Source organism: Macrotis lagotis, chromosome 4, assembly GCF_037893015.1.
Source record: "Macrotis lagotis isolate mMagLag1 chromosome 4, bilby.v1.9.chrom.fasta, whole genome shotgun sequence".
NCBI lineage: Eukaryota > Metazoa > Chordata > Mammalia > Peramelemorphia > Peramelidae > Macrotis > Macrotis lagotis.
This window is the reverse complement of record NC_133661.1, coordinates 171847846-171865587: the sequence shown is the minus strand read 5'-3', so window position 1 is coordinate 171865587 and position 17742 is coordinate 171847846. Positions and strand designations below refer to the sequence as shown.

General features: G+C 34.9%; 1 protein-coding gene across 1 annotated transcript in view; it reads right to left on the bottom strand.

The window, feature by feature from the left end:
* Positions 1-17742, bottom strand: part of MYO5C (myosin VC) — a 137464-nt gene that overhangs the window by 27859 nt on the left and 91863 nt on the right. The window contains exons 25-31 of the mRNA XM_074234664.1: positions 16079-16259; positions 13762-13855; positions 13236-13299; positions 13054-13134; positions 10899-11079; positions 7279-7372; positions 1426-1489 (exon numbers count right to left, since the gene is read on the bottom strand). Coding sequence (XP_074090765.1) covers positions 1426-1489; positions 7279-7372; positions 10899-11079; positions 13054-13134; positions 13236-13299; positions 13762-13855; positions 16079-16259 — 759 coding nt within the window. The remainder of the gene's footprint in view (positions 1-1425; positions 1490-7278; positions 7373-10898; positions 11080-13053; positions 13135-13235; positions 13300-13761; positions 13856-16078; positions 16260-17742) is intronic.

Here is a 17742-nt window from a genome sequence, read left to right as displayed (position 1 = left end):
AGGATAATCAGATATAATACATTTTCTTTTTTTTTTACTTTTTTGCAAGGTGGTGGGATTGGGTGGCTTGTCTGGGACCATGGATCCGGGTGGTTGCTGGGTCTCTGGGGTGTGATGTAGGCTTCAGGTCTCTTGGCCCCAGGGCCAGTGCTCTGTCCATTGCATCATTCAACTACCCCACAACACACTTTTGAAGAGGGACAGAGTGAAAGGAGAGAGGAAATATAATAGATGGTAGTGGGGAGGACTGGATGGAGGGAATTACAATCAGCAGCATCAATTGTGGAAATAACTTCTCTTAAGGATTTATAATAAAGAATGCACTCCACCACGAGACAGAGCTCATGGTATTGGAACACAGACTGAAGTACTTTTTTTTTCCTTCTCTTTCTTGCACTTTATTTCTTGTGAGATTTTTATTTTTGTGGGGGGAGGGGGTTACTCTTACAACAAGACTATTTTAGTAATGTGTAAATAAATAAATTTAGAACCTTGAACCAAGCTCACTCAATTAAAATGCAAAATGTAAAAAAAAAGTCCAACAGAAAACATTTTATATATATATATATATATATATATATATGCATATATATATATATCTCCAAATTCAGTAAATATTTATTGAGAATCTTCTGTGTACAAGGCAAAGAATTCAGAATGAAAGATAACATGCAAACAATAATGATATTACAGAATAAATTTGGGACAATCTCGGGGGAAGGCACTAAGATTAATGATTACTGGGAAAAGTTTATTGGAGAAGGTAAGACTTTAGCTAAGAATTGAAGAAAGTCAGAAAAGCTGGGAAGCAGAGATGAGGGGGGAGAGTACTCCAGGCAAGAGTTTCAACCAATACAAACACATGGAGTTGGGGAGTAAAGAAGAGGTGAAAGAATATCTGAGTATGACACTGACAGATAAAAAGAGTATCATTTAGGTCTTCAGAGAGACAGGATCAGAATGGTATCTCACTCCTTCCCAAGATATTTCAAGTCCAGGTTTGATTCTAATCCTACTAGTGGAGTCAGATATAAAGAAACTTCTTTCCTGGAAATAATTTCATTTGTTTTAGTAGGAAATTATTGGGTTTTGGTTCCCATCTCAGGGAAGGGAGAGAAGAGAATTTGAAACTCAAAATTTTTAAAAAAAGATGAATCTCAAAATTGTTTTTGCATGAAATTGAGTAAAAGTAAAATGTTATTGAAGGAAAATTATTGTTCCACATATTGAAAATTCAATTGAGAATGTTGTTACCCATGAAATTCCAGCAAAGGGCCATTTCATATTTTTGTAACAACATATAACTCTTCTATAGTGTAAGATCACATTAGATAATGCCACAGCTCTCAATATTAGTATTCCTTGGAAATTTTGCTCTTTCTCCATTTATTTCAGTGAGGAAAAATTACATGATCATAGACCTACCTCCTTTGGGTTCCTTCTTCTTCCAGATTACGATGTAACTGAGTGGATAGTTCTTCTATTTTTCCTACAATGAAAAGAATTTTAGTTCTTTCTTTATGGACACCAGTGATTAACACTTTTGAAAACTTCTAATTAGATGCCCATTTGTTGTCCCTAACAAATATTGTTTATATCTCAATATTCACCCAAACTTTTTCCATTTCTTATGTATTTAGTATTTATGAAATAATTAGCAGTTACGAACTCTGTAAATCATGACTGTCATTTCAAGCCATTATAAGGAAAGGAATCTTGGTGTCTGATTCATCTTTTGACCATACCTGGACATGAATAGCAACTGTTTTTGTTAGCTTCAAATCCCAGACTTCTTTTTTTTTTAATTTCATTTATTTAAGGCAATGGAATTTTAAGTCACTTGCCCAAGGTTACACAACTAGGTAATTATTAAATGTCTGAAGTCACATTTGAACCCAGGACCTCCAGATTCCAGGGGCTGTGCTCCATCCACTGTGCCACCTAGCTGCTCCTAGCTTCAAATCCCAAAGATAGATATTTTTATTATAATGTTTAAATTCCTAAGTCTGGTTAATGTCATTGTAGTCAACTAAAATTTTCCTCTATAGATGTGTTCCTCATGGGATCTTTCCTGATTTATGTAGCTATAGACGAGTTTTCCTTCCCTAAATATTTATATATCTTTGTTTCATTTCTCCTGTTCATTTGTCATATTATGGCTTAAAATTTTTACACATGTCTTATCCCTTTACTTAGAAACAAGTTCTGTAAGATGTAGAACTATATCTTGTTTCATGTTGAATATTTGACTTAATATTAGTCAAAGAAGTTAAATCTTACAAAGAAAAAAGCAAAAAGGAACTTTTATCCTGGACCAGATTTTTGGCCAATAAAATTAAGGTAATGTCAAAAGAAATGATGGCAAGAAAGTGACTTACAAGAAAGTGATCAAGTGAGTGTATTCTAGAATGTGAGTAAATAAGAAGGGGACCATTAGGTATAACTTGACACCAATCTTGATATTTTAAAGAGTTTAGAGAAACTAAAATTCTGGTCTGAAATTCTTTAGGGGATCTCTTCAAAATGAGATGGATAAGATACTGCTTAGAATGAAATTCTGATGATAAAAACACAAATGAATCCACTAAAGAAGAAAAGTAGGTATCCAACAAGATTAATATAGTCACTCAGAGTTCTCATCAATGAACTAAGAGAGTTTTAAGAGGTTTCTTAAGCAAAGAGAAGGGCAATTAACTGAGAAAGGATTCAAAACAATGACAGGACGGGTAAGAATGTTAAGAATTCTAAAGCCCAGAACAAGCTGAGACTTGTCTTTGCTGATAAAGACAACTAAAAAATATTGATTTAAAAGCTTTTTTAGGGGCAAGAGAAAGATCAAAGAAGGACCAAAACTGTTGTTTAGGCTGACTAGGATTAAGATCATGATAAAGAGGAGTAAAAAATAGTTCTTAACTTGTTTCTATTTTCCCTATAAATAAAAATTTTCAGACTAAGAAACTTAGAAAAAAAAATTTAACTTGGATAAGATACTCAGAACCCAAGATAATTGTGGAGAATGAGGAGAAAAAAGAACAAGTGGGGTGAAAACAAGCAGTAATATTGTATCTACTCTGGCCAGGTATGAATTATACTTTACATATAGCTCATTTAATTGTTATCCCCCTTAGAGGTGGTAGCTGTTTTTGTCCCCATTTTACAGTTGAGAAAACTGAGACAAAAAGAAATTAAGTGATTTGCTCAGTCTAGAATTGATCTCTAGAGCTGACTCCAGATCCAATTTACTGTGCCATCCCTATGTCATCAGATATATAGGTTTTGATCCCCAAAACAACAGCCCAGAGTAGTAAAAAAAAAATTATAGATGAGATTGCCAGATCATGGTCAATTGATTCTTCAAAGTTCACAGAAAAGGGATAGTGTCTTGCCCCTTGAGCAAGGGAAAACCCCTCTCAGGGCCTTAATCTTTTAGGGAGCTATCTGTTACTTCTGGCACTGTAGGCTGTCATGCCTCCTTAGTCTGTAACCCCAAGTCTATTATCTAAAATCCAGTGCTCTTTCCACTGAATCACATTGATCTCTATGCCTGTAAGTCTTGGGCCTGGTAAGGAGCAGCAGTGAGTGAATAAAGTGATGTGGAATTAGGAAGATTAATCTTCATAAATTCAAATATTTACTAAGCTGTATGACCCTGGACCAGTCACTTAACCCTATTTCCCCCAGTTTCTTCATCTGTAAAATATGCTGGAGAAAGAAATGACAAAGCACTCCAGTATCTTTGCCTTCAGAAAACCCCAAATAGGATCATGAAGAGTTGAACACAACTGCAAAAACAACAATTTCTAAGTCTTGGACCAACTATGAGGAGAGGGCAATGAGCCCTACCAGGCCAAAGTCATGTTGTGAAGAATTTTAAGATCAGGGGCAGGCTCTCAGTTGTTTAGTAATTCAATTACAAACATACTGGATGAGGAGGTATTCAAAAAGCTTGGAGTTGTGGCAGATGCAAGTTCAATGGGACTCTCACCTCTGAGACATGGCAGCCAAAATAAGTTCTTTTGTTTCACAAAAACATAATAGAAGGAAGAAAGGAAAGGAAGGGAAAAGGAAGGAGAGAGGGAGAAGGAAAAGAAAGGAAAAGGGGGAGATTTTAACCTAAAGAATACAGATTTGGTAGAAGGTAGGAGGAAGGTTAGTGACATTTTCTTCAAATATTTGAAAGGATATCAAGAAGATGAGATATTAGACCAATTTTGCTTGGTCCTGGAGGGTAGAATAAGGAATGATGGCTATATTTGGCTTAACATAAGGGAAAAACAAAATGTTCAAGAGTGACCTGGCTGCCTCAAGAGGTAATAAAATTCTTCCTTCACAGACAGTCTTCCAGTGGGGACTAAAGGATCTTTTGTAAGAGAGGTTGAAGCAGCTCAGGAAGAGGGTAGAACCTAAGAGATATTTCTTTTAAGACATTCAATATTTCTAGAGTAAAAGACTGTCTTTCTATTTTGTCTGATAATAAAGGAGGAGAAATTATAATTCTAGAGATCGTGAAAAGTAATAAGCATGACAACATTTTGCATTTTTCTATAGACAACCACAGGAGTAAACCAAAGGTGTGGAGAAAATGAAAATGAAGTGTGTTAAGAGTGTATGAGGTTAGGATCAGAAAGCATTCTTTGGTTTCTTGAATTTTATGCAAGTAAGAAACACATATAAATTATTCTTTAAGCTGGAATACCAAAGTAAGTCTTGAAAATGTTGCTCCTAAATTAATCACCAATCAAACAATAAGCATTTATTAATCATTAACTATTTGTCAAATACTATATCTTGAAGTAAGATACAAAGAAAGGCAAAAAAAAAAATCCAAGAGTCCCTATCTTCAGGGAACTAACATTTCAATGTGGGTGACAACATGTAAATTAATAGATATAGTCAAAATACTTACAGAGTAAGGCAACCTTAGAGAGGTAAATTCTAGTAGAATTGGGTATAGGAGTGAGCAGGGAAAGGCTCCAGCAGTGTTATTTGAGCTAAGTTATAAAGGAAGCCAGGAATTCTGAGAGTTCAAGATGAGAATGGAGAACATTCTAAGTATGGGGGGAGAGAATGGTCAGTGCAAGGACAAAGAGATGGAGAGATGGAGTGTCATATCTGAGAAACAAAAAAATAAGTCAGTATAACTAAATTGCTGTATGCATGAAAGTGAAAAAGATTAAGAAGACTGGAAAGGGGGGGTGTCCTATTTTGAAGAGCTTTAAAAGATTTATCCCCTAGTAATTCTTATTCACAAAAGAATGTGAATAAGATTTTCATGAAATATATTGGGACTCTGCTATAAGCCCTAGAATGTTAGAATGGAAAAACTGATAGACATAATCTAGTCCAACTCTTCCTTTTACAAAAGAGAAAACTGAATCCGAGAGGGCTCAAATGATCCGACTAACCAACCAAAGTTACCATCAGTGCTTTTGGAGTTAGAACTCAGTTTCCTGACTCAATAGTTCTGTACTCTTTCCCCATCCCTATTTCACACTGCCTCTCAGAGGAAAAAGAAATAAAAATTCAAGTGTTTCATTCTTATTTCCTCTTCTGAATAGTTCATGTAATTCAATTTTATTAACAAATATCTGAGTATCTAATCTGTTATGTTGCAAATTTCTTAAGGACAGGGTATATCTACCCACCCTCATTCCCCTTAAAACCCTTGCATTTTATAAATAGTTTCTTTTTAATTTTCAAGGCTTTGGAAACTACTATTTTAGTACAGGCAGTCACACAACACTATTGATGGGAAACTGGTATTAAAAAGACAGGTCTCCAGTTTCAGGGAGAAGTTTATGGACATTAAACACTGCAGTTTCCCAAAGGCAATCCATTCCACTCTCCTCCTCCTGTCACAATTTGGGCCCAATTTGTTGTACATTTGCAGTGTATGACCAACACATACATAGACATACACTCACACAGACACACATGGATATATCCATATACTTAGATGACTTCATTAAATTATACTGAACTGAATTTCCTTCATGAGAAAGGTCAACACATTTGGTGAGTATATGCTCTCTTTATGTCTGTGTCTATATATCACCTTAGTATTAGATTATTAATTCCTAGAGAGCAATTCAACCTAGGCTCACCAGAAATAATAATGCAGAGTAGGGTAGCAGTTCTCAGATTGTTTTCATCCCTGTCATACCCTTGATGGTTTCTTTGTTGTACTCATCTCTTCAAGGGAGGAAGGAGGTCAGAACTGGGATTAGAAAATTGATATATCAGGGGAAAAGGAACCAATGGGATTGTTTTCATGTGGTCTTCAAGGAGAAGGGATGAAAATAAGTGTTATATTAAAAATGAGAAATAACTCTAGTTGAAGAAATAAAGAGGAGGCATCCTCTTTCCCATCACCACCAAAAGCAAAGGAACTAGTCTATGAAGTTCCTTAGGACTCTATTTTGAACCAGATTGAGTATTTGGGAAAACTTCTTGGAGGAAGCTTAGAGATAGAGGGAAAAAAAATCTTAGACATAGGGCCCAGGGGCTAAAGAATACAGTACATGTCCATTTTCATTAGAGTACCTTGTTTAAGGCATTGAACTTTTATGCACATCAACAGTGAGGTAGTTTGATATGGTGGAAAGATTACTTCTTGTTGGGGGATCAGAATACCTAGGGTCTTCAGTCTGTTAATTATATGACCTTAAATAAGACATCTAATCTTTGTTATCTTCACTTTACATATAAAGTTACATATAAAATAGAAATAATAAACTAGAATTACATACTTCACAGGGTGATTATAAGGATCAAATGAGGAGGAAAACATAAAACACATTAAAATGAAGTGCTGTGTAAATGTTAGCTAACTATTATTGGACAATCTGATTAATATTCCCAACATTTTCCAAAATATTTTTCCTTGGTGAAGAAAGAATTCTTTATATGTAACTTTGAAGAGGCCAAATGATTTCTTCTGAAGGGAGTTGCATAGGATATGGGGCAAAAGAAGTTTTTCTAGTTCAGTTGTTTTACAGCAAATAAATAAAACTTAAAAGTTCTTTGTAGCAAGACTTTCAGAGAGATAAGAGCTCTGATATTCAGAGTCACTATTTTCATAATGCATAGTGGAAGCCTTAATTTGGAACTCTGAGGATTTTTCTTCCTTTCTTCCTTTACTACTGAATACATGTCCCAGTTTTGTTTTAATTTGCTTTCCTTGGGTTTCAAGGTAGGTATGGCTCTCCCCCCACCCCCAGTCATTTCCCTATGGTAGAAACCTATATTTATTTTTAAAGTATATAGCATCAAGGTTACCTCTCATTTTTTCAGTCTGTTCAGCTAGACGGATTTCAAGATCCTGTTTCTGCTTCTCAAGTTCTGAAATCTGTTGTTTAAAGTCTGGAATCATCTTCACAAAAAGATAAGGAAGGTACATTAGAATAACTAACACAATTAACTAGGCAGTAAAAGCATGAAAATACCTGTTATTCTGGAAGAAAATTCAGGAGAACTTCAAGTTCTTTATGCAACTTAATTAAATTATTACATTTGGTCAGTCATTTCCATTTCCTTTGTGCTTTGGAATATTGGAGGGGAAAGCCACAGAAATAATAATGTGCTATAGGGTAGCAGTTCTCTTTTTTTTTTGTCTCCATCACACCTTTGACATATCCATGGAAGGAAGGAAGCCAGAACTGGAAGGAGAAAATTTATATACCAAGGGAAAAGGAACTTTCAAGATTTTTTCCATATGGTGTTCAAGGGGTAGGAATTAGAGTAACGATGCTTTACTAGGAAGGAGAAGAACCTAAATTTGAGGAAATGAAACAGAGATGTCATCCTCTTCTTGTCTATGAAATTCTTTAGAAATTCACCAATGACATTCATTTTGAGAACCAAATGGAAAGTTAGGGGAAGCTTTCTGGAAGACACTTGAAGGAGAATATCCTAGACATAGGATATTATCTGAGCAAAGATACAAAGGCTAAAAAATAGTTTATATTCAAAGGACAGAGCTGTACAATTTGGTTCATCTACTATGTTCAAGGTATTGTATTTTCATAATTTTTTTAAATGACACAGCTCCTGCCCTCAAGAGCTTAGGATCTCCTATAATTATCTTCTGAACCAATTATTCACATAAAGTAAAGGTCCTAGGCATCACATGTTGTTCCCTGTTTTGAGAATTCTTCACTGGCAATGAAGAGTGCCATACTATCACTATCCATACCTGACATTGGGGGACTTCCATATATAACTTCCTGCCAAAATGAGGTGAATAAAATTTATTTTCTCCTTTGACTTATTGCCAAGATATGTGTTGACACCATACTACACTGGGCAGTGTTCCTTGTCAAGCTTGGCTTTGTAAATTACTGTGGAGAAGGATTTGGATCTTGCTGAATATACTTTCTCACCTCACCTGTGCAAATTGAGTGTTTTTACCTTGTACCTAGGATCTATTTTACCCATAATTACATTATCAGGTATTTGGAGGAATCATTAGAGGCCATCTAGTTCAAGTTGTACATGGATAAGAATCCCTTTAAATTATCTTCTCACATAAGGGACAACAACCTGAAAAAGTATCCACTTAAAGTTGTTTATCTTATTTTGGAAATCATATACACCCACACTGCTAGAGAAATAACTTTTTTCTTTCTCAACTAAAATTTCTAATCCTAGGATATTTTGCTGTTTTAATTTTTTGGTGGGGGAGAGTCTCCCTGCATTTTTCTACACCAATATTTTTAAAAGGTACTATTTCCTCAGACAAAACAATTCTAACCTCTTAAATATTTCTCTGTCTAGGAACAGGCATCTATCTTGTGAATGTGACTTTACAATAGTTGTCTTTTTGCCTCTTTTTGTATTCTAGCACTTCTAATTTGTCCTTCATTCTTGAAGAAGATCATAGGCATAGAGCAGATGCTTTATAAATGTTTATTGATTGATAGCTCCTGCAGCTATATCCTTCTGCATATCCAAGGCCACTGATTTCATCCTCAGCTGCTTGCTTGTAGGCATCCACAAGGGAGTAGAGATTACAGTAGGTTTGTGAGGTAGCTGAGGGAGAGGGATGGGCTCACTTCCAACTACATTCCCAAATGATCTTTTCTTACAGTCATATTCATTCACTATAAGCTTTATATAAGTAACTGAATGCCAATTATGTGAGTGTTAATTATTCAAGGAGTCAAAGATAATTTTGAGAGGAAATTGTGCTGCTCTTGTATACAAAGAGTTGACCAATAAAGATACTGGCAAAATGATGAAAGCATGGATGACCAAATTCAACACTGAATATAAAAGTTTCAAGTACTGGAAAGTAACTCTGAACAAAGACAGTAAAGGATGAATAAAAGAGCCATGCTTATTATTTCTTTTCCTAAAATATCTTATTATCTGTAGAGTTCATTGCTTTATTTGACTGTCATTCAAGCATCCTAAAATACTGGGCTTCTAAATCATAGAGATACCAAAATACTGCAGACTCATGAATGGTTTCATTCTCCCATGCAACACACCAAATATACACATATAAACTCATACCCACCCACCATTTTTATTCCTGGGCACTTGCTACCTCTCCAAGCACCCATCTTCATGTCTTCCTCTTCTCACTATGATTCGCCTCCTTTTTTGAAGCATTCACTTCCCATCTGAAGAGAGCATTATCTAAGACTCACTTAAAGAGGATATTCCTCTAAGATATACATGCATGAGCATAGAATTAGAAGACCATGGATGTATTACAGGCTTCATTGTAGGCAAGTCACCTAACCACTTGGGTTCAGTTTCCTAATTTGTAAAACTCAGGAAAATAATGGTTGCATAGTATTGCAGATTTCACTACTTACAATGATTGCCCAAGGACAAATCATTTGATTTTTCTGAGATTTACTTTCCTAATCTGTAAAAATGAAGATAATAATGGTCGCATTGTCCATACCACAGGGTTGTGGTATACTAAACCTTTACATCAATATATAGTATTATTGTACATATAAAACAGAGTTGCTCCACATATTGCCAAACTCAACAACCTAACATATCACCACATCTCCACTCTTCAAACATCAATCTTCAGATTGCCATATGTACTTTGCCTTGAAAACATTCACCTCAGAATACTTTCTTGCAACCTTAGGACCTGCCATTAGACTCTGCCAACTAAAATCATTCCTCCCCCTCATTTCCCTGCTTCATTCCATACTGTTTACTATCTTCCTGAAATTTTGTCATTTTTAAAGTTGGTGTTAAACATACAGAAGAAGAATTTATTATATACTTTGTTGTCCCTTCTGTCCCTTCTCACCTCCCCTGCCCCTTCTTTGTAGTGGAATAAGATTGTGTAAAAATACATTCTCTAGGAACTGAAGTATTCACCAACCAAAGGTTAATTACTTTTTCTGACCCAATTATTTTGTTTCTGGCAAAAGGCAATTTGTGTCAAGTACTTTATTTCTGAGTGTCTGGAGCCAGAATGACATTAATGAAGTTAAGTAAGGATCATGGCCAGTAGTGCAACAATGCCATAAAAGAACTTTGTCTGAGGCAGAGAATTTGCATGAGATAATCTGCAATTTGCTGATACCTTAGCATTATCTATTTACCTCTGCACTGTTTTCACCATCTCTGACTCTGACTATGCTTTGATGTCCATTTTGTAACTAGAGATTATATTTTTTGTCACTCATAGATGAGCCCTCTGGTTTTCTCTTATCAAGGAATTCTGGTTACCATTTAAAATCATAGTTTAGCCCATACTTTTTCCCCTCAATATGTAAGATATGATTTTTCCTATAGGTATATTAATAAACCTTGATCGCTGACAGATTGTGGCCCCTTTCCATGGGCCCAACACCAAGAGACTATTTTATTTCACCATAGAACAGAAAGATGATGTTGTTACTATACAGTTAATACTCTACCATGTTTTCAGATGTCAGTCTGGTTACTTCATGACGGATACTGTCATTGATGTCATTTTCTTCCCTAAATAATTTTTGTAAATGGTTGATTTCTTGACTGAGGTGCTCTACTTTAAAGTTCAGTGCTTCAATCTCCTTTTCATAATTCTCCTTCTGAGATTGGAAATGACTCTCCAACACTCTGTCAAAGAAAGGGGCAAATATTCAAGTATTGATTGTATGCTAGCCAGTGCTAGGTTCTGGGGTTCTGAGGACAAAAAGAAAACAAAGACTTGTGGCCATCAACAAATTGAGAGTCTATACAGAGAAACAACCTAGAAATGAAAGGTAATTTTGTGGGGAAGGAAGCATCTACAGATAGGGAGATCAGAAAACTTCATGAAAGAGTTAAAACCAGATGAATTCTAAGAAAAACTTGGAATTCTAAGAGTCAACAGAGAGGAGGGAGAGTGTAAAAGCTTAGAGATAGAAGAAAGATTATGAGTGATAAACAGCAAAAATTCTAGGTTGCCTGGAATAGAGTTTATTTGGAATAATAATGTATAATGAAGCTGGAATGGTACAAGGCTGAAACAAGAATGTAAGGGTTTTCATTGTCAAACAGAGGAGATTGTATTTTTATCATAGAGTCAATTAAGAAGGCATTGGAACTTTTTGCACAGGGGACTGACACGGACAGATGAATATCATTTTAATTAGCTATGTGGCAAATAGATTGGAAAGGGGTAATACCCATTCTAGCCTTCAATGTCCAAGGCTTTTCTCTCTTAAATACCATATTAAGCCAAAGAACATTAGACTCAGAGTCAAGAGACCTGATTTGAATCTCAGCTCTACTGCTTAAGTGATACTAAGTAACTCAGTTCACCTCTAATTTGTAAAAATGGAGATGTAGTGACAGTGTTGTGTAATGGATAAGAGGGTTAAGTTTAGAATCAGGGAGATCTGGGTTCAAATCTTATCTCTGACAACAGTTATGTGCATGTGGACAGATCTGGTCTGATTTGGGGAAAGAAGTTTGTTTTCCCACATTAGGAATGCTCATTATAGTGAAATCACAACTTAAAACCATTTTATACTACCTATTATACTACCTATACTACATATATATATATATATATATATATATATATATATATATATGTATTATACTACCTATAAAACCATTATACTACCTATCCCAGAAGGAGATGGTGAGGATTGAATGAGAAAATATATGTACTTTGTAAATACAAAATATTTTATCTTTAGGCTTCAATTAGGGGCTGGATCTATGATTTCATTAGTGCAGGGAATTTCCTAGATGAGGAAACTGTCTCCTCCAGTGTTGGTAGGCATCTTTTCTTAGAGATAGGACTTTAACTCAGATGTTTCATGACTTTGAGGTCTATTCTCTATCCACTAGATCATACTACCTTTCATTATTACTACTAATAATATAAACTCAGATTGTGCAGGTTCGGTAATCTCAATTTAGGAGATACCTAGAGCACATGGCATTCACAAGCAACAGGCTAAGAATCATTAATTATAAGACTACAGGTTACTTAGTTTAGTCCTTTAAAGACCATGTGATATTCATGGGTGTGAACAAAGTTTCCTGAAGGCAAATGAGAAATTCCCTATACCTCAAGTAGGCAAGTTTTCATGATCTGCTGATGTTAAAAAAAAAAAAAGGTATCACCATTTGGGAGATATTAATTTAAACTTCAAGATCATAGAAATGAGCTGAAAAGAACCACAGAGGCCATCTAATCCCATTCTCTCATTTTACATTTGAGGAAACTGAGGCTCAGGGAGAGTAAGTGATTTGCCTAAGGTTTAATAGGTAGTAAAGATCTGAATCTACATTTGAACCTGGAATTTGACTCCAAATCCAGTGCTTTTGCTACTTTCTCTCTTAGGTAAGGAGTTTAATAAATGTTAATTGAATTGAAATGTATTAGGGAGGTTCAAAAATAAAATGCTATTTGAGGTCCAAATAAAGAGAAGAGGAAAAAGAGAAAGAAGAAAGAATAGAGGGGGAGACAGGAGGAAGAATAAGAAAGAAGAGGAAGAAGAGAAAGAAAAAAAGAAGAAAAGAAAAAACTAGGAAGGAGAAAGGAAGAAATAGAGGGGAAAGAAGGAAGAAGACAATGAAATTGGTTTTCCTCACCTGGTAGCTTTCTTTAGGCCTTCATATGCAAACCAAAGTTCTCCATCTTCATTTAAATGTTCCAAATCCTCCACAGAAAGCCTGGAGAAAAGCACAGAAAGGAAATCAGTGATTTTCCCCTTTTTATTTGTTCTTTTCTCATTTTTTAAACATCTTAGAAATGTAAAGTGGTGTTTGTTTACCTGCTTCTAACATCTTCAATGTCATAGCTTTCAAGAAGTTGCTTGGTAATTTCAGACATTTTTTCTGAAAGTAAAATCAAAGTATAAATAGGATAGAGTACTGAACTGGGAGTCAGAAAGACCTGGGTTCAGTTCCAGCTTCAGATATTTAACTAGCTGAATGAACCTGGGGAAAGTCACTAAACTTCTGTGTGCTTCAGTTTCCTCATTGGGAAAATGAGGATAATAACTTCTACCTCCCAGAGTGGTAGTGAGACTAAAATGAGATATTTATAGAGATCTTCGCAAACCTTGAAGAACTGCATAAATGTTTATTATTATTATTATTGCTACATTATATTATTATTATTATTATTATTGACATGCTATTCTTTCCCATACTTTTAGGTCTTAGTTGTCTAGACTCATATAGGCAAGCTATCCATTGAAAAATATATAAACTGATGCTGGTGAAATATTTCATTTCCTAATTCCATAATAAACTAACTGCCATGCCAATAAACTAAATAACCAGTATTGTCATTACCTCTCATTTCTCGTTTTTGTGACTGGACATGTTTCTCCACATCTATCTTCTGTGTCTGAAGTAGTTCTATCTCCTTCTGGAACTCCGAGATTGTCTGAATTAAAACAATCGCACTTATTTTAATGTCAAATTACTAATGTCCTATAAATGGAATGCTACCAAAATGACATATCCCTAACTAGATATTCCCCACTACATGTTCATGAGATGCCACTGCATTTTAAAGGAATGTTAAACATCTATTTTTCATATAGCATAACAAAAAGGATTTGGTAATTAACTCATAGACTGCTTTAGAGAAAACTGTTGTTTAATTGTTCAAATTGTGTTTTGTAAATGCAAATGTGGTTTGGCCATGAAGAATAATAAAATTTTTTGTTCAAACAAAATCAGCTTTAATAATAATCAATTTACATAATAGCTTCAATGGAAGCAGAGGTTAATCAGTAACTTCTTCACTGTACAGAGGAGAGAAGACTGCAGACTACAAGAAATTTCAATCTAAGTGATTGGGGGCAGGGGTGAGCATCAGTGGGGCGGAACTATTTAGAAGAGGCAAGGACTGGGAATCTGGCTAGGGAGGAGGAATTTGGCAGAAAGGTACAGCCAAAAGAACATGAGTTCCAAATGAGTGGACAGGGAAAAATTACCTTAGGTAAAGGCAGGTAAAAGGTTGAATCCAAAAAAGTCAGGTAGGTCAGGAACAATCGAGCAGGTAGTATAAGTATAGGCAGCAAGGCAAGGTCCAGAATCTGAGAGTCTAAAGAATTAGCAAGAATAACAGAGCAGGCAAGAGACAAGAAAGGAGCAAGCTCCAATACCAGGACAGACAGGGGTTCCTTTTATCTGCCCATTTTCTTACTCCTACTGTATTGGAGGAGTCTTCTCAAAGAATGTGAAATGAAGGTAAAAAAGAGACAGAACAGAGTGTACAATTTTCCTCTTGAATAAGGCGGAAGAAAGAACCTCTGAACAAATACTTGGATTAAATCTAAGACAACATCAAAGGGTTTGAGTCCTAAATGAATACATAGAAAATTACAGCTCCTTCATGGACCACTGATTTTTGTGATTGTTTCAGTTAATTTCAAATGCTTTGTTTTTTTGTTTGTCCTAGCAATTACTTATTATTGCTCTCTCTGTCTCTTTAGATATTTCAGTGGAAAAGTTTGTATATACACATATACACCTTTCAACTGAAATTCAAAAATTCAATCAACATTTATGTTTGAAGGTGGGTAGAAAAATTGCATTTTGGTTTGTATATGCAAGTAAGTATACAGTGGTAACAACTTGTACAGTCATTTTTTTAATTGAAAACTTACCATCTCACATACCCAAGATAAAATTACACTATCATTTGCAAAGTTATGGTTTTATCAAAGATTTCAGAGGTCTTTCTCCCTCTAGTGGGGGCCCCCATTGTCAGAGTTGTTAGATTTGACACAAAAGTACTATCAATAATGCTTACATAGCCCTTTCTTACTTAAAAAACACTTTCTCACTAACCTAACCATTCTGGAGAGAAATTTGGAATTATGCCCAAAGGGTTATAAAATTATGTATAATCTTTGATTTTTGCATTACCACTACTAGGCCTGTATCCCCAAAAGATCATAAAAAAGGGAAAAGGACCTATGTGTATAAAATATGTAAAACAGTTCTTTGTGTTGGCAAAATATTGTAAATTGAGGGCATCCCCATTAATTGGGGAATGGCCAAACAAACTGTGGTATTTAAATGTTTTGGAATACTATTGTGCAAGAAAAAATAAACAGGCAGATTTCAGAAAAACCTGGAAAGATTTGTATGAATTGATAAAAAATGAAATGAGTAGAGCCAGGAAAACAATGCACACAGTATTAGTGATATTATATGATGATCAACTCTTCTCAGCAACACAATGATCCAAGACAAGTAGTAAAAATGCTTCATGTAAGGAAAATGTTCTCCATCTCCAGAAAAAGATGGACTCTGAATGCAGATTGAAGTATATTTTCTTCAATTACTTTATTTTTCTTGTGGTTATTTTTTCCTTTTGATTTATTTCTTTTTTTCACAACTGAGACTAATATGGAAACATGTTAAACATGATAATTCATGTATAAACTATGTTAAATTGCCTTTTTCTTATAAAAATGAATACAAAAAATTTCACAGCATGTAATTGGAGGGAAAATAAAATAATATTTAAGCAAAAAAGTATGCCATTCATCATGATTCTCTGCATTAACTATGAAATCCAAGAATCAGCATCTTTGAAATTTTACTCTTTACATTTTGATCTAAAGTTCAGAAGTGAAATCTTGGTTTCTACCTTTGTCTGCTTGGTCAGCTGGGCCACCTCTCCCTTCAATCCATTGGAAATGATTTGTTCTTCCTCCATTTGATGCTGGAGTTGCAATTTCTCTTCTTTTAGAATCTTAATTTCTCCCTTCAAAGAGTGAATCTGTTTGTTATAGTCTTGTTCTTTCAACTCAAAACTTTTCTCAAGGAGTCTATGTTGTAAGAGAGAAAGAATATTTAAGGTTTTTGCTAGTTTGGGCCAAAACAACAAGTCATTTGGGATACTGGAAAGAAGGTGTGTGTGAGGGGGATAGTATAGCACAAACTTGCAGTGATATTCTGAACATCCATATGCATAATGTGAGTTTTCTCTGTTTCTGTTTCTATCTTATATTATTGTTACAATTTATTATTTTAGCAAGTCTGAGTGTATAGTCAATGTACACAGAAATACAGGCTGAAGGTACCAAATGGGCTAGAATCAGAGTTTCTTAATGGAATTTCAGTATAATTGACTTCCTTTCTTATCCTGTAGTTTTATTTCATGCATTTGAAAATGTTGTTCTAAGAAGGAGTCCATGGGTTTCACCAAACTGCCAAAGAGGTCCATGATGCCAAAAAGGCAAAAACTCCTGATTTAGATATTTGATTGATTTACTACTTTCCTAAAGCTGATCTCATTCAAGGAAAATCTCTGAGGGTCAATCAACTCCTTCAGCAAAGATCTCAGGACACCCAAATATTGATTCATATCCTAAGATTTATTTGGTTTTAGATCCTGTTGGGAATTCACTCTGCTGTTTGGTGGGTACAAAGGTAAGCAAGCCTCTTAGCTCTAGAACTAAATTTTTTAGGCATAACCAAGGATCTTTTTCTTAATTCCTTAGAAACCCAGAACAGACTCCTTGAAAGGATAGGATCAGCCCTCACCCAGACTTCTATAGGGAGTAGAATCCATTGGGAATCCAATGAACTAGAGTCATTAAACTTTCTCTATTCAAATTGCTATATAGTTGAAAGAACATAAACTATGGTCATAATATCAAGATATCATTTTTATCAAGTTTTTCTTTGATTTTTTTTACAGGACTTAACATGTCTTGTTTTGTGGGATTTTCAGAAGAGTTTCCAATGCTTCCAAGAAAATAGTGGCATACTTTAAAGAAAGAAAGAAAAATATTGACGGAAATCAACAAATTCAGGTGATATGACACCTGACAAAAAATTCAGCCTTATGAAAAATAGTATTGAAAAATTGTATTAAACCAGACTAGGGCTGCATTCATAGATTTTAGGTGCACATCTATATTTAGGTTAATATACTGCCAGAGGTCCACTGATGAGGCAACAGTCCTTAATAGGATTGGAATTTAAGAATATCTTAAGGGACCAAGCTGTATCAAAGTATACAGAACATTTTTTATGATAAGACAAAGAAAGTAAAGTTAGGATGAAATTTTTTATTTCCAAGTAAAATTGTAATAAAATTTTTCCATCACTTAATTAATGTGCCTGGTCCCTCTGGAGTTAAGGAGAGGAAGTATGGTTCAGTGGTAGAGAGTCTAAAGCCGAAGACCTTGGTTCAAGATAAGCTGACTGTGTGTCCCTGGACAAGTCACCTAACCCTTCAGCACTCTAAGCATCTTTCTAAGTTGCAGAAAAGGTGCCAAATTATATGTGCAAAAGGAATTCCTT